Here is a 24,231-nt window from a genome sequence, read left to right on the forward strand (position 1 = left end):
TCTGTAGTAGCTTTCTACATTTAGATGATGGTGTAGAAACGTCAATCTTTAGAAGCATCAAGAGAGTGAAAGATCGTAGAAATCTTGATAATCTCAAAAAGAAATGCTGTTTTTTTTCGAATAACTCGATGTGAAAGATAAAAAAATGTTACGTAGTTGCTGCACTCTTTCACACAACACTCATTTTATGAAAAAATTGTATTACAGGAAGGAAGATCCATCAAACTCATAAAAATAAGATTTATTTTTGGATTCACCCTAGTCACCCCTTAGAATGAACCTCTAGATTCACCAACCAATAATATTTTATTATTTCACGTTTGATAATTTTTAAAAAAGAAAACCAAATATTATCAAGTTATATTATGTTTTTAAAAAAAAAAAATAGTAGTAGTCACAAAGAATTTTTTAAAAAAATATTTTTAACGTCGTCAACAAAACACTAAACCTTAAATCCTCAACCCTAAATCATAAACCGTTGAGTGTTTTAGTGTTTAGTGTTTTTGATTTAGAGTTTAAGATCTATCCAATGATTTAGGATTTACCAAAGGGTTTAGGATTTAGGATTTAGGATTTAGGGTTTAGTTTTTCGCTGACAACATTATAAATTTTTTTTTTAATTCTTTGTTTTTGTCACAAGTATTTTTTTTTACTTTTTATTTTAAAAATATAATATAATTTAAAAATATTTTGTTTCTTCTTTTAAAAGATATAGAATATGAAATAACGAAATCCTATTGGTTACCCCCTAGAGTGAACCCAAAAGTAACACTAAAAATAACGAGAGTCACTGTCTCAATTATCGTAGCATTCAAGAGATTCAGATTCTTTCCAATAAAAAGAATAGCACCAATCTAGGAATATACAAAATATTCATAAATTTTGATTCGATTTATTATCCATTTTAATTATATGAAGCAAAACAAATATTAATATGTCCATAAAAAACAAATCATATAAAAAATACTAATATTTTTAGAAACGGGTATCCGATCCGATCCGTTATATGCATAAATATATATATATATATATATATGATTATATACAAATTATATAATAATTTTATTTATCAAATTGATTATTTTAGTCCTTAGAGCTTGAAAAAGTAAATAAATCTTTTATTTTTGTAATAAATATTACAATTTATATTAGTTTTGTTATTTTTTTAATTTAGTTTTTAATTTTTATTTGTTTATATGGATGGAATCAGATATCTGGTTAAAATATAATTTTTTGGATATCCGGATAATATCCGAGTAGTTGATGATCAAATCGAATCGAGTAATTGATTATTCGAAAAAACAGATCGAATCACGAATATTTCCAAAAACCTTGATATTCGGTTTATAACTACTCAATACCATCTTCTTTAGGTTTGATAGTATATATTGTTATCAGATTTTATAGATCTATTTGAATTCATACCGGATGGAAGTCTGCAAATCGATATATAGTTTCACACTGAAATCGATATATACTTTCACACTGAAATTTCTGTAGAAAAGTACCATTAAATATAGAGAAAAATTATCAAGAGAAAACAATTATATATACACAAACACCGGCATCACTTCTAGTCATAATGTAACGCCTGTCCCAATCACTATGACCCTCTTGTACCTTAACTTTACATACAAGAAACATCTGCATGCACTAAAAAGAGAAAAGAAGAAGTGAATAACATAAAGTAATTCAGTGAGAATGGTCTTGTTTTCCCACATCACTTCTAACACGACTAACCAATTTGCATGAAAAATTCTAGTCTTATAACATACATCACCCACCATGCTAAACAATCAACACTCATATAACATCATTCATATCAACATACTTATCCACTAAACACATCACCCAACTAGTTTTTTTCTTTAGAATTAGATTTTGAAGAGATTTTACTTTTTTCATTCAGTTTCTGTATTAGGCTTTGTATTCCAACCTTTGAATGAATACCAATCCATTGTGAAATAACTAAACTCTTTGAAGCGCATGTCTCCATACTCAATTTAGTTAAACCAAAGCTTTTAACCAAACAGCAATACAGTGAACTAGCAATACAAGTCTGTCAATTATTCACCAACACACAACAGTATAATACCAACACCTAATCTAGCTAACTAAAACGGCAGAGACGCAACAAAATGTCGATACAAAGTAGCTGCACCTAATCCATTGCGCTGCTACTACTCTCGCCTTCCTCCCTCAAGATATGTACACCGCACTCAATAATCTTGTCATCGTTGTCCCTACAGCTGAATTCAAACAGAATCTCACTCGTAGTGATATCCAATTCATGGCATTTGTCAGTTTGAAACAAGTCCCCACAAAATATTAGGAGATGTTCCGTCAGAAACTTTGGAGACAGCCCTGAAATCCAGTACTCCACTTCGTTTAGGAGTATACCTTCTTTGCTTCTTAGACGACAAGTTATATCAAAAAGTGGATATCCCTTTACTGGAGAAAGCAGAAGGCAAGCCTTGAATCTTGACGATGCTGAGCTCATAGGGACGCCTATGGAGTTTCCTGTCGCTTTGTGAGTGAAGTTTATAGGGACTTCTTTACCCGGTAAGCATAAATAATTATAATCCCATTGTTGTATGATTCTTCTCCGTGGTTCTTCCTCCAACATCACACAGTTGCGGTAGTTAAAACTTGCACACGGATCACCGAAAGAGTGAAGTACACTCGTGAGTGATCTGCAATCAGTTGCATCCAGACACCAAAGCGAAGGGGGGAGACCCTGTAGTGACACGAGCTTTCTACAGTTTTGGATGATAAGACTTTGTACAAAAGGAAGACTAATGACGCAATCTGGAATCGTGATAAAATGACTGTTTCTTAGGTCTAGCTTCCTTAAACTTTCAGGGACATAACTTAATGTCATGAGGTTTCTGCTGCCAATATGAAGCCATGTAAGACTAGACCAATGCCTGCCAATTGTCGGAGGAACTTCTCTAATCTTCGTGTTTCGTACATTGAGATGCTTGATGTTACTAGAAATGTCTGGAAAAGTTGTCAAGCTTGAGCAGTTACTCATGTCTACTTCATCAAGAGATGCTAAGTTGATGTTGGTAGGAATGACTTGTAGCTTTTTGCACCCCTTCATTATCAACTTTTTAAGTTTGTGTAGATTCGAAATAGAGGAGGGAAGCTCCACCAAACTTTTACAGAATACAAGTCTCAGTATTTCGAGATTTGAAGTTTCCGAAAGATTTGGTATCTCTTTCAACTTGAAGGAATAGCTCAAATCTATCTTCTTGAGATTTACAAGCAGCTACACAACAAATTAAATGAAGGTTATTATTATACATATCAGAAACATATATATAGATAAGTAAAGGACCAACCTGGACTCCTCCCCATAGCTTCTCGAGCTTGCTGAATTGCATACGGAGCTCGATGAGACACTCTGGTCGGAATTTTGGAGGAAGACGTTTTCTTGGATATGAATTCCAGTCTAGTAACTTTAGACTAGGTAGATATTCCATGTCGTCTAACAAGCTAACTTTTTTATGCATGCCTGGCTTATTTATGTAAAATCTCAAGAATTGGAGATTACGCATTCTTGCAAAGGCTCGCCTACTTATAGAGAACTCACTGATCTTGGACATATCAAATGATATACCTAAGACAGATCCAGTACCCTACCACATTTTTCCAAAATTGTGGTCACAATGTGAAAGATGTATTGACAATATCTCAAGAGAGTATATATATAAATGTAAGAACTTACAGTTTCATTTGCTAGTACATCACAAATCTCTTGAGGGTCTACTAAAAACTGACGTCTCCCAGGTTCTATAGACTGTTCAAGAACTATCTGTCTACCCAATTTCTGTAGTAAACAGTGCATCACTATCCGCCCATCAGTAGATACCTTCACAAGAGATTTATCAGCCAGGGTCTTCAATCCATTTCTGACGTCCAAGTTACTTTTTGAAAGTAGGGTTGTCATGTGATCTACATTCTCATTGTAGAAGAAGCATGCAATGTGAAGAAAAAGTTCTTGCTCTTTCTGTAACAGTGTTTCATATCCAACTCTTAGTACATTCCCAATTTTTCTATCAAGACTGGTTTCTAATCTATATAATTGATGCCCCCATTCGTTCTTGCTTGCTCCACGTAAAGATGAACCCACAACACAAAGACCCAGGGGAAGATAACCACAAAACTCAGCTATTCTATGTGAAAGCTCTTTAAAACCTTCCCGTGGAGATCTTTGTTTGAAAGCAGATAAGCATAAGATCTCAAGAGCTTCTTCTTTGGATGGAAGATCCACATGATAAATTTCTTTGATCCCATGTGCCTTCAAAATATTTTTATCTTTCATGGTAAAGATGATCCGACTTCCAGGACCAAACCAAGAAGTTTCTTTCGCTAAGGTATCTAGTTGCTCTAGCTCCTCTACATCATCAAGAATGATAAGAACTCTCTGATCATGTAGCCATTCCTTTATTGCACATAAATCATGTACCTTCATGTCGGTTTGGTTAAAAATCTTGGACAGAAGTTGGCTTTGTAAACACAACTTGGAATCATAGTCATCAACACCCATTATGCTCTTATGGTAGCTTCCCTTGAGGTTCCCCATAAAACACCTAAGTGGAAAACTGCTAGAGAGTTGGTTATATAAAGCTCTAGCAATGGTTGTCTTACCAATTCCCGCAGGACCCCAGATTCCAATCATCTTCACTTCATCGCATTCTAGGCATAACAAAGAGTGCACTTTTCTTAAGTGAGATCTAAGTCCCACAACCTTGTCACAATCCCTGGACAGTGTGACATTCAGATTCTTGGAAACATCTGCAACAATCTTCTGCATCATCTTAGCCTCATCATCCCTGAAAAAAACACAAAATCATGTTGGTGCGATTTAAATTTTCTTCCCATGCCTAATTGATGAATTTAGTTTCTCCAATAAGCAAACAAAATAATGTTAGTGGGTTTAAAATTTGAGAACTTTGAAGCATTTATCAAGGGTTTAACTGGTTTCTCCACTACACAACTTTTGCGGTTGATAGCATTGGCGTTTTACAACAATCACAAAAAACGATATAAATCACTTCAAACCCTTTCGGATTTTTTAAAATCAAAAGCTGGTACCTATTATTTTTTGCGGTTGCGGAAAGTTGCAATTGGATAAATAAATATGAAACTGTTTTCTAATTTTTTTAATAGCAATATTACATTCACTAACAGTGTCATAATTTATATTGAAAAACTTTAAATCAAGAATATTAACTATAAATTTTAAACATCAATATAAATATATAAAGATATATACATATATAAATGAAACAAAATATTTTCTTAAAATTTCTAATATAAATCTCCACAACAAATTTTATTAAAATTATAATTTTCATCTAGACTAAAATAAATAAATAAATGTAATATTGCTATTAAATATATTATATTGATAATTATTATATTTATCTTAATAGTATGTTTTGATATTTTTATAATTTTATAATGTGTTAATATTGGTAACTTAATATTAAACCGTTGCAACATCTGATAATCAACCAATCGTAAATAACCCGTAAACACACTAGTTTCTAATCGCACAAATCAATTAATAACGCTAGAAACCGCAACCACCTATCTCCGCAAGTTCAACACCAGCAACTGGTACGTTTCAACCAGTCGAGCCCTAAAAAAGCTAAAAACATTTCAAACTAATAAACTCAAAAAGAAGAAAAAAATTACATACCAACTTAGAGAATGTACTCCGGCTATTTCTGCGACATCAGTTAAAGCTTTGCTCCATATCTGCTTCACTTCCTCTGTTTGTCTTTTGCAAGTTCTGTCGAAAGCCCTTCCGAAATCACCGCTCTGTTGTCGTACATCAGATGGATCAACGTCGTAAAAAATAGTCATCACCATCTGCCCACAAGCTTCCTTGCATTCCAAGATTTCCACCAATTCATCTAAACACCAGCTGGAAGAAGCGTAATTCTTTGATAGCACCACCATCGAGATCCTAGATTCTCTTATTGCTTGTTTGAGTTCTGGTCCAATCGTCTGGCCTCTTACGATCTCCTGGTCTTTAAACACCGTGATTCCCTTGCTTGCAAAGTGGTAATGTAAATGACTAAGAAACTTTCTACGGACATCCGGACCATGGAAGCTTGGAAACACATGATATTTCCTTATCCGGTGAGAAGAAGAAGCCATGAGTGAGAGGGTAATGATAAGTTGAAGAATGTATGATCAGAGAGCCGCAGTGCTATTAGAAAAGAAAGCAATCTATAGAGGAGAAAGTGTTATTTAACTAATGCAAAAGCATAAAGAATAAATACATGTAGAGGGTAAACTCCAAAGAGATGTGAATTATAATTTGATATGATGATAATTGATAAGCACTGAATAGAAAATGCCATTAAAGCCCTCATTGACAGCGGCCTTTTTAGAATCAACTAACTGACTTGGTTTTATTCTCTCTCTTTGCTTAGTAAAACAAATAATTAATCAGAATGCCTGTTTTCATGTTTTCTTAATTGAAAGTTGCATCAATTTTTGTAATGAAAAAAATAACTATCCTAACTGTCAAAGAAAAGTAGATATACAGTTGGTGATGTTTGAAAGAAGTCATGAGCAAGAGATGCAGAAAAAGAAAGCTGGCCGGCCATGAACTAGTCATCACTGTAATCCATGTTGAATTTGATTAATACTCATTTAACTCAAGTTTAAATCCTTGAGGCTGTTTCAAGAACTGATTCATTTTTTTTTTTGCTTAAGCATTGGTAAGAACCATACCATGGTTAGTATTACTCATGACTAAACCATCCTTGTGAGAATCAACTGCAGAGATTAGCAGAAGACTCAAACGTTGTCGTGACTACTTACGAAGGCATTCATAACCATCCTTGTGAGAAACTCATGGAAACTCTTAATCCTCTCCTCAAGCAACTTCAGCTCCTCTCCAGTTTCTCTTATAACCTCAGATTAATTATGTCAATTTGATACTGGTGTAATTAATTAAAGCGCTGCGTATAGTTCTAACCACACCCACATCCCCCAAGACACAAGTGTTTAGAAACAAAAAAAAATGTAACAGTTATGATTGTTTTGTTTACATCTAATGATTTATTTGTCTGCGCTTGGTAAGATGAGTTGAACTAACTACATTCGATTTGGCATGTACCTTCAAATCTAAGCCTTATACTATTAATCTTCACTCAAGGATTAGTTTTTATTTAGGAAACTATTTGAATATCAACGAAACTGCTCCTAAAAGATACGCCATTTATGGGATCGTTATGTAAATACAATAGTACGGCCAACAATCTTTAATTTATACAAGTCAGCAGAAAACTATATACCGGAATTCGAGTTCATGCCATGCGCAAAATGATAAGTTACAAAAGTTCATTATTGATAGAGTTGTTTGTCCTAAGCATCAAGCTTCCCTTGTTCTGGTCTCTCAAGTTCCCCATGGTGCTGTCGGTCCAGAAGGCCTCGTGAAAGTCGGAGGGGCGGTTGAAAACGGTGGCAGAGCCTGAGATGTCTGAACCGGTGGCGTCTGTCCCGGTTGTGAAACTTGAAGCCTAGTCTGAGACGGTTGGGTAGGTCGGATGATCATGTGGTCAAGAGCAGGGGAATATGAACCGGGCGTAATACTGCCTCGCATCCTTGGGCGCCAGTTGCTTGTATCAGGAGTAGCCGAGTCCACATCCATTAGGTCACTGGTTCGGGAAACTGATAGAACAGGGGGACTACTCGGCCGCTGCGTCTGAGTGGTTAAATGGTTACTGTTTAGACTTCGTGCGAAATAACTGTTAGGCTGGGGACCAAGTACTCTAGGGATACGCGGAGACTGAGCCAGAGATGATCCATTCCCAAGAGACTGGCTCGTAACTTGGACTGGGTGCACCCGGCTCTGCAAGGAACACATACCCTCAAAATCTCAATACTCACTCAAGACGAAGAAAGTATAATTCTCATACGGATTCACTAACCTGTGATGAAGTTGTCAATGATGACATCTGACTGGAGGTTCTACTAAGATATGTTCCAGCGGGAGTAACAGGTGAAGCATGAACCCGAGAAGATGGGAAGACGGTGGAAGTAGTTGCTGATCTCTCTCTTGGAGATGGTGCCTGTGAGAATGGCGCAGGTACTTGTGCTGGATCTCGAGGCATTGGTACTTGAGATAAGTTTAAGTAATCCTGACCAGTTCCAGTATTCAAGTGATCTAGCATCACCTCGTCAAGTGATATCACATCCGAGAAGTTAAACATAGAACAGTAATCGTCGACTGAAGCATCTTTGCTTGTGTTGTTATTATTAGATTGACCCTGAGCATCTGACAAGTGGGGCTTCTGGTCCACAGCCTTGGTGTTGCTACCAAATAGTTCAATATCAGCATCGTCCTCATCATCCCCAGTAAGATCCAAGACAACAGGACCAGCATTTAACAAGCTATTTGGATCTTCAAGATCATGGATTATTGCATCACGGACAGGTTCCTCGTTTCCATTATTTTCCATTGCAACCTTCCATGTACCACCGGCATGGATGACTACATCAGCAGCATTGCGCCCCGCATCCTTTAATATCTGAGAATATGAAATGAGACCAGTTATCTATATTAAGATGCAATGCAAAATTATAGTAGTATGCAACTTACGGCGTAGAGAGTTACTTGCCTCGACCATGTTTTGATCTAAACGGATCTCTGGGTAGGAAACAGGTTGATTGCAGTGAGGGCAGCGCCAGGATGGGTTTCTCATATTAATGTTGACATAATTCCAGAAATCAAAACACTGGAGCAGAAAAAAGTTATTTCTACAAATAACAAGTCTTACGAGAAAACGAAGATAAATTCAAAACCCTGTATCACCTGAAGATGTTTACACAACTGGCCCTTGACTGGAAGCTTGATCCGGCTGCGACTGTTATAATATAGACTAAAATTAACTGACCAAAGACAATCATAACATTACACAATAGTCCACAAAAATATGCAGAAGTGATACCTTATAGGACATCTGAGAGATACTCGAGATGGCCCCTCAATGATGTCAGAATCTAATGACAGAACCAAAAAGAAAGTACAGAGCCATTAATTCTAAGTCAATGAAATATTCACAGGGCATAAAACGCAAAATTTCCTCATTCCTTGTGATCTTGAATTACCTGGACTTGCCTCGACCACTCCAGACTGCACATACTCTTTAAGAACTGGTTTTTCAGGTAGCTGTGCTAAACCCGTAAAAGCAATTACAATGATGTAATGACCATTGGAATTGCCCATAACTTGTAAGAGGTTTGTTCCGTATTTGAGGATGGCAGTAACATTTGTTGGGAGTTGAGGCCCCGAATCCTGAAATATTAAAATAAAGACTTGACAATAAACATAAACACATGCACATAACTAGTTCAAATATACAAAATTACATCAAAATTTCACAAACCATTGAGATATTAACTCTCTTCTCGACCACCTTTCCATTTAAAATGAAGCTGCAGTTTTGATACAAAGGCCAGGAGGTTAAAATTGGATCATATTTCGTGTCAGCGATGAAAAAGAGCAAATTCTTTACTCATACCTGACTTCTGGAGGATTGATAATACAGGCGGACGTGTCTATGTTTTCTGTCTGGACAACAAATAGCCGCTGAGAGCAAACATGAACGTGGAGTTAGTGGGATAATATGCTAACCATAAGACAGAAAGCTAGTGCATCAACAAGAAGAAACAAAGATTCACAATGAAAAATGATATCATAGACAACACACAAGCCATACGTACAATTTTCTCTTGAGGAGAATGCGGCATATTCTTCGAGATATGGAAATCATGTGCAAGCATTGTATAGCCAGACTGTCATGTAAAAAGAAAACAAAAATGAAAAGGAGCACAGTTAGAGGATAACATGTTCAAACCAGAAGATAGAACATCACCTTCACTTCAAGAGAAACAAGAACATGCCCAAGCTTCACAAGTGGATAAAACCTGAAGATCAGAAAGAAACCAACGCATAGATTTGTTTCAAGTGAGTACACCATTCTGTTCCAAGAAGCTTGTGACATGAGTACGTAAACCAACAAAGAAAGTGAAAGCAAAAAGCTACCTCTCCATGATCTGCGATAATGTACCACCAGGACTTTGAATAACAGGGATAGTGTTTTCAGGATTCCCGAAACCATTTTTCATCTGAAAAATAAGGAAAACATTAGTAGCTCCCTCAAATAATCTGTAATCCTCCTCATATCTCAAAAGAAGACAGACCTGATCAGCAAGGGCGATGAGTTCTTGAGCCTCGCTATCTGAAAACCATCCCAGTTTACAAGCATGCTGTGCCATTAACACAAAAGTCCTTACACTTTTGACTAAAATCATTCTTCTAAACAAAAAGTGGCATTCTTTCATTATTCTGACGTTACCTTAATAGAGATCATGAGCACCAAAACAGCAGTCTTAGTGTAGACATCATCTCTATGTCGGCACACCTAACACAAACCCATATATAAGTTACAGTAACAATGGCCTCAATCCATTCAAAACGTCTCGATATTTGTCAGTTAAGTCACCTGTTTAAGCAAGGAGGGAAGATCTTCAACCTTCTTCGGGATTTCATTATTAGCTATCGCAAAATCAATTCCTCTGCTTCCAATCCAATCAATTAAAACCCCAAAGACAGAAACTGAAATTGCAATTGAAATTGAGTGTTAAAGCAAATTATGTTACTTGGCGAGAGAGATGCAGCAGCTTTGGAACTCTTTGACGTCGCTTTTGGCGCCGGTCTGAATGTGGAAAGCTAACCGTTGCGTCACGGAGGCCAAACGAAATGAATTGACCAGAGCTGCTGCCGCCTTCTCCGGTAACCCAGTTCCAGCCACCGGACGCACCGCCGTAGACGCAGATGACATCGATTGGAGTCAGTCGTCGACGCAAATGTATCCTTTTCTTGGATTTTGAACAATGAAATCAAACGGTTCCTCCTTATTGATTCGATTCTCACTCGATGAAGAGAAAGGGGACAAAGCTAACGTCTGTTCAGTCGAACACCTGTTGTGGTGACACGAGAGTATTCAACTATTGGGCTTTTACTGGGCCTTTGTGATTGAAGCCCAATTTGCTACACTTCGGCCTTTTCTACCGATTTTTTTCCGGATATTTTCGTTTTTAGTTTTACTACCCGGACCACACCCATAAACTATCCGAACCGAACCGAAAATATGTCAAGTAGTAAATGAATCATCTATTCCCTATCCGAACTATCCGAAATCTAAAATACCCGAATCAAACTGATACCCGACATATACTTGTCTTTTTTACTATGCCATTAAAACATTTATCCACAGTGAAACCTCTATAAATTAATAATGTTGAGACTACACCAAAACTATATTTTTTTATTAATTTATAGTGATATTAATTTATCGATATACTAATTTATCCAAAAATTCAATTAAGACTATAAAATTATATTATTTTATAGAGATTTTTAGTGTATATTAATTTATAGATTATTAATTTAAAGAGATTATACTGTATTTAAAATATATATATATATATATATATATTAACAATTCATAAACCAGAAAATTTATGTGGTTTAAAACTAAGGATCCTTATGACTTTGAAGACTTTTACTATTGAAGTTCTTAATTTAAGTTTGACTCTCACAATTTTTGATTTTTTAAAAAGAAAAATAGAAACGACTTTAGAACTACGCAGAGCAGCCATCCTCAAACCATCCATCGCTCCCACTCCTCCGCCCGCACTGGCAGTTAAGCCCAACATTCCCATCAAGCAACATCAATGATGTTAATCACTCTAACTTTTAATGATAGCTCGAATGCAACAAATCATTTCGTAAATAATAGTATATATATATATATATTAATAGTATACAAAAATTCACTTTTAAATAATAATAAATAAGATAATATCAAATATTTATGTGGATTAGACATGTAATTATCATAATTTTCCAAAACTTTTAATATTAAATTATATAAATATTATAAAAAGTTATTTATAAAATTATTAAGAGGACTAATTATTTCTAAAATCATGGAGAAGCTAACAATTAAAATACTATAAAATTTATTCATTAAATTATTAAGACTAAAGGACGACCAACGTGGATCGTATTTAGTTTTCTCCCTCTCCGTTCTCTCGCTAAAATTTTTCACGGAGAGGAAGAGAGACCAAAACACTTTCGGGTCTAATGATCAGATCTTTTGTTTCGTTGTAACATACTTCGATCTTCTCGACTTTTGTCTTCCGCTTGTCAGATCTACTTTCGCTAGACGACTTTTGATGTGTGTTATTAAAATCACTCTGATCATCTCTTCAGTCGGAGTTCATGGCGGTCTTCTGGGTATAACATAGAAAAACATCAGTAGAGAGACTGCTTCTTTTCCAGCATGAACGATATCTCCTTCTATGGTTTTTTATATTCCGACGGTCTGGAGAATAGTGAACCTCGATGGCGGCAAAGGGGAATATGACCCCCCCCCCCCCCCCCCCCCCCCCACCCACAAGTCTATGTCGTTGCTTTGATCCCCTCCCCTCCTCTTGGAACCCCAAACTTCAGACCTGCCAAATTGATGCTTCATGGATCAGTCATGGTATGGTCAGTGAACTAGGGTGGAAACATATGAATCAAACGGCAATATAACACTTTGGAATCCAAGCATGTCATAAAAGTCTCTCGGCTCTTCATTCTAAGACGGAAAGACTACTATTGGGTAATTTCATGCGTCCGAGAACTTTCCTCTACTATGATGCATATAGAGACAAACTGCTCTCATTTGGTAGATATAATTGTTAACCTAGTTTAGTGGATATCCTTTGTTTTCAAGCTAGTTTCATTGGTTTTTTTGGACTCCAGTATCTCCCATATTCTAGAGAAGTGACATATTCTTGTGACAAAAAAAAATCCTAAGAGAGGATTTTTTTAGGCAACAATATCGTGGAAGTGATATATTCTTGTGACAGAAAAAAAGGAAGTGACATATTCATTTCTAGATAAACATGCAATTGACAAAATCCATTGACTTAATGAACTTTTACTATGTTATTGGTCACCATTTTACAAAACTGCGTCCACAGCTTAGGAGCATTTTTTATATTTATCTCCATGTTTTTTAAATTTTATTTTATGAAGTGGGTTGATATTGTTTAAAGATCTTGTCAATATTATGATAAGTTGGGGACCATTATGCTTGTTTTTGGTTGCAAACAAATAGAACAAAAATTGCGCACCGAATCCTAAATGTTGGACATTACCAAAGCACACTTTGATCTAGTGCTTAATCACTTAGATCTTTGTTTTTCGTTATGTTGGAAGACCATTTATTAAACTTTGAAATTTCATCTGGCAAGAATCGAATCACTCATTTCAGATATGACAAAATACTAGGTGGCCAGATCGTGTACTTCAACCTGTAGACATTTCTCTCATATAATTTCGGGATAATAATAAAAAAATCAAGAGCACTTTAGAAAATATACATTTAAGTTGCACTCATGACAAAAAAAAGTTGCACTCACCTGTGTTGAGAAAAAAGAATTTACGTAAACAAGCTTTTGTTTGTATGTCTTATTTGAATTTCTAACTAGAAAAATTTATAAGTAATAAAATTAGAAAGATTTTATGATAACAGGGAAGTTACTATAAAGTTAGTTAAACCAGTCTAAAATCTCATTTTAAAATTATGAGATTTTAAATTTAACTAGGATATTACACTAAATACTCTAAATTAACTAGAAGAAGACTACACAAATTCAAAAAAAAATCGATAACAGTGATTTTTTTATCAAATAACAAATTTAATAACACTGAGTTTTAACAGAAATTTTAAAATTCATGTTTAAATGCGGTAATTTGTTATTTTAGTAAACATCACCTTAATTGAATACACTCATCTAATAGTTTTGATGAAGTAAATATGTATATTATCAAAATAACAAGTGGAGTAGCAATTCAGAAAAAGAGAAATGATACTTCTACGTAGACGTTTTTTTTGAAGAAACTCATATCAATGTTGAAATTGATCTTCACTCGCACACATAAGTTCAGTGCTTGTATATATAATGAAATGTAGAAATATTAGAAAACAAAGAAAAGGAGCTCCCTTCAGTCCAAGCAGAGAGAAGTGGAGATGTGTCATCATTCATTCACCATATGCAAACATATTATTTCATTTAGTCTTTGTACGAATAATTCGAGAGTCAGTCAAATATTACATATTACATCCATGACTGTACCAAAGAAAGCTCGCACCTTCACCAACCCATCATCCCTAAGCCTATTATTTTCTCTATAACTATATATGTATATATAAAGCATATGGACATATCTAATTAAGCATATGTAAAGAATTTGCAGATTATACTGCATATAGCATAAAACCGAAAAATATATTTAGAGAGCCAGTAGCGGTCCTTGAGATGGTGAATACGAATTTTGTTTCACACCGAGAAACGTTTTTCATATTTCCCACAACTTGTGGGAATCAGAGATAAACATGACTGTAGATCAAACACGTGCTTCAATAGATGATTGAATTCCATCGACGATCATAGAGTTGACAGAAGACCAAATTGCAAGATTTGGATCATCAATAGAGAGCTTTGGTATGGTTCCATTGATAAATCCAAGTTTAGCTTTGGTTCGGAGTGCACTAATTAATTTTGTTGGCGATTCCTTATAATTCTCACCTGTGAACATTACAGATGTGATGAAGGCACCATGATTGTCTGATGCATATAAGGAGTACGGAGTTGCTGTGCTATTCTCACTTTGTTCAACCTGAGCTGTTCCACTTTTACTTTCAGAAGAATTAACACAGTCAACCATTGTTCTTCAGATACAAAAACAAAGACAACAAATTGATGTCCAAACTTCGAAAAACGATTCTAGGTTGCATAATTTTATTGCTTTGATACCATGTCAAGTCTAAATAAATTTGTAAACGGTTAACTTGTTCATAATTAGAAGAAAGCACAACAATATATATACATATCAAAGACAGCTAACATTGTCCTTAGCCTAACACACATGTTTATCTGAACTAATATATTCCTAATTGTATTAACATTATAAATAATCTTAATGACTATAGGATTCCCCAATATACCACTTAAACTTTTGGTCAAGTGACCGTGAAGAGTATGGTTTACCACCATTTCCGGCCACCACATCGACCTAACCGATAAAGACCGAGCGGTCCTATCCAATTGTCGGTCTTTACTGAAAGCCCAACACATTGGGTCAATGATAAAATAAAAATGACATTTTAGATCACTGAAATATACTCCATCCGTTTCCAAAAATAAGATTTTCTAGAATTTTCACGTTTATTAATAATATAATAAATGTTTACAATTTAGTTTGCAATTTATTTTCAACATACGTTCCAATAAATATCCACCAATAAGATTTAATCAGTTCAAATATTCACAATTAATGTTCTTCAAAAATATACAAAGTACCTTAAAATATATAAAATCTATTTTTATGGAACAAAAATAAACTCTAGAAAATCTTAATTTTAGAAACGAAAGGAATAAAAGTTTAATTTTAAAGGATATTTTTTGCAGCGGTGCAGTAAATATAAATATAGGAAGTAAAAATATAACATAATGCCATACTAATGACTTCATTAGTCGAGATTTATTTGGAAACGAGAAAGACTAACACGAAGCGTAAAGATCATTCAAGTGCTCTCTGAAATCTAAACAATCAGAATCAGCGTTTCCATGTCCATCCAAAAGCTGATCACCCATATATAATTTAACTTGAATTTAATTAAAACTAGATCTTGATCCGTGCAACCGCACGGGTGTTTACTTTTATTTTTTTTTATGTACATTAAAGATTTTTTATACATTGTTAGTGGCAAATATTTTTAACATTAACCATATTTTCAAACATTTATGTGTTTTTGAAAAAAATAATGTTATAGTCAACATATATGGTTTTTTTCTTCCTTCACTTCTTTTACTATTTTTGCAAATAATTTCTCTTACTCCATAAAGTTTTGTAATATATATTTTAAATTATTTTTCACAAAAAAAATGTATATCACAAAATAAAGTTGCACATTTTATTCATAAATTTAGATTGAAAAGTAAACTATGCAGTTATAAAAAAATTAATTTTAATAAAATATTATGATATAAATTTCAATTATTCATATTAAAACAGTAGTATAGGGTTGAGTCATAATATTTTTAATTCCAAAATTTTATCACCCTTAAAAATAAATTTTTAAAATTTGGAATTATAATTTTTATTAAAATAATTTTGTTTAAATTTTTTGTCCCGTTACGTTATTGTTTATTCCTATAGTTTGACATGTGACCGTCTGAATATTTGTTTTCACTTTAAAAACATTTTGATGTTATAATATATATTTGTAAATTAAAATGTATTAACTAATTAAAATTTAAAACAAAAAAATTATATTTAGTACTTTAAATAATTATTTTTATTATTTTAATTGTTTATTATATCACGGTGCTTCATAAACATTATACTAATAATTTATGAATAGATTATTTTATATTTATTTATACATTATATAAAGTGATTATGATATGTGGTTTTTATTTTATTATTTATTACTAATAAATATCAGAACATAATTAATACGTTAATAAAAAATTATATTATGAAATATATTAGAAAATCTATTTTGGTTAAGATTCGATTAAGAAAATCTATAATTTAAATTAGAAAAAGACAAATATATTTAAATATAGATTCAATAATATCTCAATGGTATGTCATTGTAAATAAGTGGTAAATCTAAGGGGTGGTCTAATTTTGTACTCCTCTTTTAATATATTAGATTTGTTATTTCAAAACCCGATAAAACTCAATAAAAACCCAAACTTGCAATGAATCCAATCTGACATTTGTTAACATGAAAAACCCCAGATAAATCTGATAATATTTTTTTTAATATAGTTAAACTTCTTATGTAACTTTTAATAGTACATAAAACTGAATAATACTTTTGTTACTATTATCATTCAAATAAAATGAATAAAATGGTGATCAGAAATTTTGTTATTGATGTGTTCAGCAGTATTTTTTTCATTATTGATAATCAATGATATTTATTTTTATTTTAGATTTAACGTTTCATGCATGTATTTATTAATTTGATGTACTGCAAAGAAAGATGAAAATATATATTTATAAATTCCCGGTTCAAGTAATAATAAATTGGTAGTAGAAAACATTAACACTTGCATTGAAAATGAGCCACTAAATCGTGTATTTGCATATGCCAATATAATTTAACATGGTTTTCTGGAAATGATATGGGATTCAAATACTAACAATCTTCTATGGATCTACAACTATAAGTAATGTTAAGCGTGAATCCATAACCATGTATATATATCTTAAAGAAATGTTAAGACGTAAATAGCCTATGAATGATTTCATTTTATTATGGGAAAATTTATTTTTCTTCTGTTGGAACTCGGAAAATTTTAGTTTAAAATATGAACCTTAATTGAATATCACACAAATAGATTTTCACGTTTAGATCAAAATGAGTACATATGTAAACAAGATTATTTAGCTGTCAGATTTGGACGTTGTCACATTGAAACCTCAACATAATACATGTAAACACCTTCGTTTACTAAAAACAAACCATTAGGTAAGTTTCATAGCATATAAATGTGTTCTCATAGAACAGCGATTACAAAATTAAGAAATTACATACTTATACATTATACAGCAATATGAAAGAAATTACATACTTATACATTATACAGCAATATGAGAGATATGATAAACAGGATTGGGTAAAGACTGTCACCTATATTTGGCATACAACCGTATACTTTAAAGTAGCATAAGTTTTACACTTCTTATAAAAATGTTATCTTGTTCTACCTAAGAATACATTAAAGCTTTTTGGTATTCGGTGGACATGTGGCATCTTTACAAAAATGTAAGCATATATTTTAGTCATGCTCCATGGATTATATCAGATTAAATGATCATTTTTATTTTCTATTTATAGGATATACACACAATAACCCCCAATATTTGAGAAATATTATTTTCACAAAATAACTAAAAACTTGTTAATTGCTATGGAAAAAATACACGAAGTTAAATGACTTATTCTTAGGTCCACCCCTAGGGTGAACCTCTAGATTCACCAACCAATAGGATTGTTTTATTTTATATTCGATATCTTTTAAAAAAGAAAACAAATATTGTCAAATTATATTATGTTATTAAAATTAAAAGGTAAAAAAAAAATAGTAATAATTACAAAAAAGAATATTTTACGTCTTCAGCATAACATTAAACCCTAAACCCTAAATTCTAATCCCTAAACTCTTAATCCTAAATCCTAAATCCTTGGATAAACTCTAAACTCTAGGATAAATCCTAAACTCTAGGATAAATCCTAAACTCTAAATCAAAATCACTATACACTAAAACATTCAAGCGTTTAGGGTTTAAGGTTTTAGTGTTTTTTATTTAGAGTTTAGGATTTATCCAAGGGTTTAGGGTTTACCCAAGGGTTTAGGGTTTACCCAAGGGTTTAGGGTTTAGGATTTAGGGATTAGGATTTAGGATTTAGTGTTTTGTTGAGAACATTAAAATATATATATTTTTTTAATTCTTTTTATTGTAACTATTATTTTTTTTTACTTTTTTATTTTAAAAACATAATATAATTTGAGAATATTTTGTTTTCTTTTTTAAAAGATATCGAATTTGAATTAATGAAATCCTATTGGTTGGTGAACCTCTTTGGTGAACCTAGATGAACCCAAGAATGACTCAAGTTAAATTGTAATGCATATGATGATGACACCGGTCATTTGTCGATCTTAATGTACGATCTTGCCCCCTTAAAGAATGCCGTAACTGAGGGTATTTCAGTCATTAAATGGCATTTTTCCTACCATGAAGAAGACATATCTAGGAACTTGTTGCAGGGAGAGAGATCAAGACCCGAGGTGATGTTGTCGTTGAACACTTGGGATCTTTTTCTATCTCTTTCTTGATACTTTACAGCCCATCTTAGGGTATATTGTCAAAACCCTAATTATTTAAACACTAAGTAAAGAGATATATTTTTTTACAAGTAAATAGATAATATATCTTTCTGAATATTTCGTATCATTTTCTTAGTTTCTTACTATCTGATATTATGGATCAATATCTCTGAACTAGAAATTGCATAGTTACTTGTGATGGCTTATAAACTATTTGCAAGTCAACTTCAATTGAGCGCAATAGATAATAATTTACACGAAATAGAAAGAAACAAATATATTTGATGAATGAACAAGTAAAACCTTATCTTGAATACTGTTATTGCTTCTAGTAGTGAAACTCTTTCAGTAGATACCAACTCATTGCAACGAAAAGGATTAAATCTTCATAGATTTGGCTCGAAGATGTTCAGGGAGGTCACGACTGAATCTGCAAAACAACCCCATAAAACTCATATCAATGTTGAACTTGATCTTGACTCGCACACATAAATTCAGTGCTTGTAAATATAATGAGATGTAGAAATATTGGAAAACAAAGGAAAGGAGCTCCCTTCAGTCCAAGCATAGAGAAGTAAAGATTCAATTTGTCTCTAGAATCATTCATTCATTTACCATATGGGAACATATTCTTTCATTTGGTATGTGGATGGATGAGTCGAGAGTCAATTAAATCTCACATATTACTCCATGAGTGGACCAAAGAAAGCTCTCTTCCTCCACCAACCCATCATCCCTAAGCCCATTAATTTCTCTATAACTATATACGTATATATAAGCATATGGAAATATCTAATTAAGCATATGTAAAGAATTTGAATACTATATAGCATAAAACCAAAATATATATTTCGATAGCCCATGTTTTCATTCTTGATGCAAGGATCTTCCTCTATGTAGGCTAGAGCCAACTTAAATCTTCAAACTAAACCCTAGATGACTATTAGATTGCTTTGAGGCACCATATATAAGAAATAGTTTATGTGACAAAAGAAACAATAGAAGAGAGATGAGAAAAGAAGAGATGCATGAAGAGAATGAAGGATTAATGGCTTTATATAGCAAAATAAGGTAACATAAACCGGCGAATCCGACAATGTTTTGTGTATTTTATTTTATTTAATAAGTGGGCGGTTAATAATTTTCCACGTTTTCGTTTGAATTTTTTTCATTTATAAAGATGTTGGGGACAATTTTTGTTCACTTATATCTTTTTTTTAATTTCATACATAGTTTATCAATTCGATCATATCAGTGAGTTTAGTGTATAGTGCTAAATTTATGGATTTATAAACTAAAATCAATTGACAACTAATAGTTTAATTCATTTAAACTAGATTTCCACCCGCACAACCGTGCGGGTATATATTTTCACATTTATATATATAGATATTTGTTATATATAATTATTATATATTTTTAATGTTACTCACATATTTAAATGTTTGTATAATTATGCTAAATATAATAATTTTATTGTTTTCATGCTGTGAATTAAAATCATCACATATATATGTTGCTTATTATATATTTGTCTTATTGAATTTGCATTTGATTACTAAACTAAATTTTTTAATGCATGAACAGCATATATGAAAACAATTTTGTATTTAATTTATTATAATCATGATCCGTAATTCAAATCGCTAGACTTTTTAGTATTTTTTAATGTTTATTAATTTTTTATAATAAATTACTGTATATTAAAAAGTTTAAGATAAGTTAAATTTTTATACATGTATTATATAGTTTACTAATATTACCCGTTCTACCAACATATTATATTTTTAGCATAAATATTTTATATTTATGCAAATAAAATATGTTAACTTATCAATTTAAAATAATTTTATCATATTTTTTTCAATATAACATTTTTATTTTAAAATGATAGATATTATTATAAAATTGATAAAATAGGATATAATTTTGTTCTTTTAGTACCATTTCATTACTAATTACAAAATTAGTTGAAAATATTTGTATTCAATTTATGACAATTAAGATCTAATTATAATCTTTTTCAAGAGATTTGTTAGAATTTTACTTCTTATTTAAAAAAAAATTAAAAAGATATTATGATTAAAGTAGTTAAAAATATTATGTATATTAGCATTAGTGATATACATTTAATATAAAATTTAAATGATGGTCCAAATAAAAATATCACTCATCAAAAAATCATGATTTTTATTTTATTAGAAAACTAAATTTGAAAAAATTAAAATAAAAATAAATATTTATTTCTAACAAAATCTTTAAAAATTATTAGTAAATGTATTTGTGAAATTAATTAATTTCATTTTATTTAAATTTTCGTTTATAAACAAAAACTATAGTCAGTTTCAATTTCTAATTATATTATATGATAATTTAAATTAAAACTAACTAATTTTGAAAGTAAATTTAATAATATTCTAAGAAGATTTTAAAAAGATTTTGTTAGAACATTTTAAATATATTCATTTGTATTTCAAATAAAATGATAAAGATATTAAAAGATATAATAATAAACTTATGTAAAATATGATATTTTCTAGGAATAGTCCAAACTAAAAAAATCACACATGAAAAGAAGTCATTACTTCTGTTTTAATATATAAGAAGTGAGACGTCTAACATATGAAACACAAGAACTTTTTTTTTTGTTTACTACCAATCGAATTTAAAACGATCGAACAGATCGATATATCTTCACAAATGTATATCAGCTTTTTTAACGCTGACACAAACCAGTAAAACTAGTTTACTACTTTTGAATGTTTACGAAGTTAAGAAGTGAATTTTGTTTATTAGATCTTTTCTTTAAGAAGTGAATGTTTATGTTATTATCAATGAATTGATTTGTTTGTACAAAGAATTCATTTTATATAGCGCATACCAAAATTTAAAATATACTTGGTGTAATGAAAATTTTGTACCAATTGAGAGGACAAAAGAAGCATCAAGTGATTTAAAATAACCAAATGAATACTCCTTATGCTGCATTATATAAAAAATTTCTTCTTTTCTGTTTATCAATTAATATTTCGAAATTTGCTTTTTTGTGTTCATAATAATTGTCTGCTTTACACTCGAGCGGCCGGGCCTTGTTCCCGGTAAACTGGCTTTTTATTGTATAAACTTACTTTTTGATATTATAAGTACTTAAGAATATTTTGACCAAAAAAAAGTACATAAGAATATAGTTTTTCAATTGAATAAAAATAGGAATCTTAATTTTGTCTACAATGAACCTATTAGTACACGTAGATATTCTACCTGTTGCTTCTATGTCCGCGAAGACGAAAATATGCTTTGTGAAAGCTTGTGTGAAGTATGAAAATCATGAAGAATTTGATTTTTCAAATACACATCCTCTGCTTACTTGAGAAAGAAGTACTGAAGCTGTTACTTCTCGAGATAGCTCATGTTGAGAAGAAGCATAAATATTTAACAGCAAAATTATCAAATCTATAGATCTTGTAGATGGAAACTTAATAATCAAAGAATAAAAATAATTTGACCAAAATAGTCTTGTAGAAGATTTAAATGTGTACTTGCATTGCTTCTTATGGAGTTCGAAGATTCAAGATAAGCACCTACAAAATCTGTGTCACCATAGGCTTTCTTTCATAGCCTTTTCTCCATTATTAGGCTCATGTATAAATACGTACACCAAGCAATATATATATCGATGCATATAATATTTATGTATATTATTATGCAAAGAGAAAAAGAGAAAATCGATGACATAAAGTATCATTATGTGATGACCAACTTGCTAAGATCCATCTTTATCTTAATTATAGAAATATTTTAGTATTTAAATTTGTACTTTGATGTTCCAAATTGAGTAGTTGTTTGTCTAGAACATGCAGCTTTGTAAACATTTAAAGTTTACTTAAAGTTTTTTGTATTAGTTAAGGTTAAAGTTTAATTTATTTTCAGAAAATAATCATTCTTAACCTGATTATCTTGAATAAAACTGAAAATTAAGCAAATATAAAATCTTTTGTTGCTAAGCAGATGTATGACACACTATACACTTCAATCGAACAATAACTATCAAAATGAAAAAAAAAGTTCACTTAGCCTTATATATCTACTAAATTAATTTGCTGGTTCAGTGACTTGGGTCTTTGGCGACTTCGGTCTTTTAAAAGAAGTTGAACCTTACATCCATATTTTTCAAGTCTACATATGAAAAGGCCTGATTTACACCTATTAAAATGTACTAGATTTTTTAACCGCGCTACGCGCGGATAAGATATTATATGTATTTCTCAATTCTAAAAAATAATGTATAATATTGTATTATATTATTTAAAAAATATAAAATATGACTACATAACATAAATATATTTTTTAAATTTTCTTTGTGGAAATCATTATGTTGTTTGATTGTTGTACTTGATTCACATATTTGCATAGATATTTGTGATAGATGAATAACTATATTTTTATTATCAGTAAATAATATATATTCATTATATAATATAAGAAAAATAAAATTATTTACTTTTTAAACAAACTTGTCTCATGTTGGGGACTCAGTTATAGACATATCATATACGAATGAGACATTTTTACAGTTATAAATCTTCTTAACATTGAAAAAACAAATCTACATATCAAAACAATATCTCATACGATCTATTTGTGGAATAATTACTCTGAAGAAATTGAATTTAGGCATCAAAAAGGACTGAAAATGTATGTGCATATATGTTATCTAAGTCTGCTTCACAAAGTACTATTCATAGTTCATATATCATTAATGTCCATCCTATTTTTTTGTCCACCATTTCTTAAACATCTTGAAATAACTGATGCTAATTAATAATAAACTTTTTGCTGGAAAAAAAATCAAATTTGTCTAATTATCGCTTAAATATTTTATTAATATGGTCTAAGAAGCTTTTAAGTGATATCATAGTTTAATTTATTAGTTTTTTTGTTAATTTTTAGAGGTTTTTGTATTTAAGATTTTTTTCCATATTAAGCTTCTATTTCTTTCACAGAATTGATATATATATATATATATATATATATATATATATATCATAAAAATTACCATCAAATCAGTTTTACTTATTTATTATTTTGTTTTAACAAAAATACACTTTTTAAATAATTTAATTTAAAATAAAATTATATATTAATTTGCTGTATTTTAACAATTTCATTGATTTAATTAATTTGCTTTGGTGGATAACTTAAAAAGTTTTCATATGAATCGGGGAAAGT

At 31.4% G+C, this 24,231-nt stretch overlaps 2 protein-coding genes and 1 long non-coding RNA gene across 3 annotated transcripts; all 3 read right to left on the reverse strand.

Moving 5' to 3' along the window:
* Positions 1–618: 618 nt before the first annotated feature.
* Positions 619–6,983, reverse strand: LOC103850388 (disease resistance protein RML1A-like). The gene is made up of 4 exons (XM_009127131.3): positions 5,711–6,983; positions 3,731–4,838; positions 3,345–3,641; positions 619–3,271 (listed from the first exon to the last, which is right to left on the reverse strand). Exons 1-4 carry the CDS (start codon positions 6,172–6,174, stop codon positions 2,162–2,164), a joined length of 2,979 nt encoding a protein of 992 aa, XP_009125379.2. The 5' UTR covers positions 6,175–6,983; the 3' UTR covers positions 619–2,161.
* Positions 6,984–7,215: 232 nt separating this feature from the next.
* On the reverse strand, positions 7,216–11,051 carry LOC103850224 (E4 SUMO-protein ligase PIAL2). The gene is made up of 15 exons (XM_009126943.3): positions 10,693–11,051; positions 10,536–10,608; positions 10,389–10,454; positions 10,234–10,299; positions 10,076–10,158; positions 9,906–9,957; positions 9,754–9,825; positions 9,552–9,619; positions 9,417–9,465; positions 9,139–9,325; positions 8,979–9,030; positions 8,843–8,894; positions 8,649–8,765; positions 7,959–8,558; positions 7,216–7,879 (listed from the first exon to the last, which is right to left on the reverse strand). The coding sequence occupies exons 1-15, from the start codon at positions 10,872–10,874 to the stop codon at positions 7,424–7,426; spliced, it is 2,175 nt and encodes a 724-aa protein (XP_009125191.2). The 5' UTR covers positions 10,875–11,051; the 3' UTR covers positions 7,216–7,423.
* A 7,542-nt stretch (positions 11,052–18,593) lies between these two features.
* On the reverse strand, positions 18,594–20,509 carry LOC103850225. The gene is made up of 2 exons (XR_629653.3): positions 19,306–20,509; positions 18,594–19,048 (listed from the first exon to the last, which is right to left on the reverse strand). It is a non-coding gene; the product is annotated as an uncharacterized LOC103850225 (long non-coding RNA).
* Between the last annotated feature and the right edge of the window lie 3,722 nt (positions 20,510–24,231).

This window comes from Brassica rapa, chromosome A07 (genome assembly GCF_000309985.2).
Source record: "Brassica rapa cultivar Chiifu-401-42 chromosome A07, CAAS_Brap_v3.01, whole genome shotgun sequence".
NCBI classification, from domain to species: domain Eukaryota; kingdom Viridiplantae; phylum Streptophyta; class Magnoliopsida; order Brassicales; family Brassicaceae; genus Brassica; species Brassica rapa.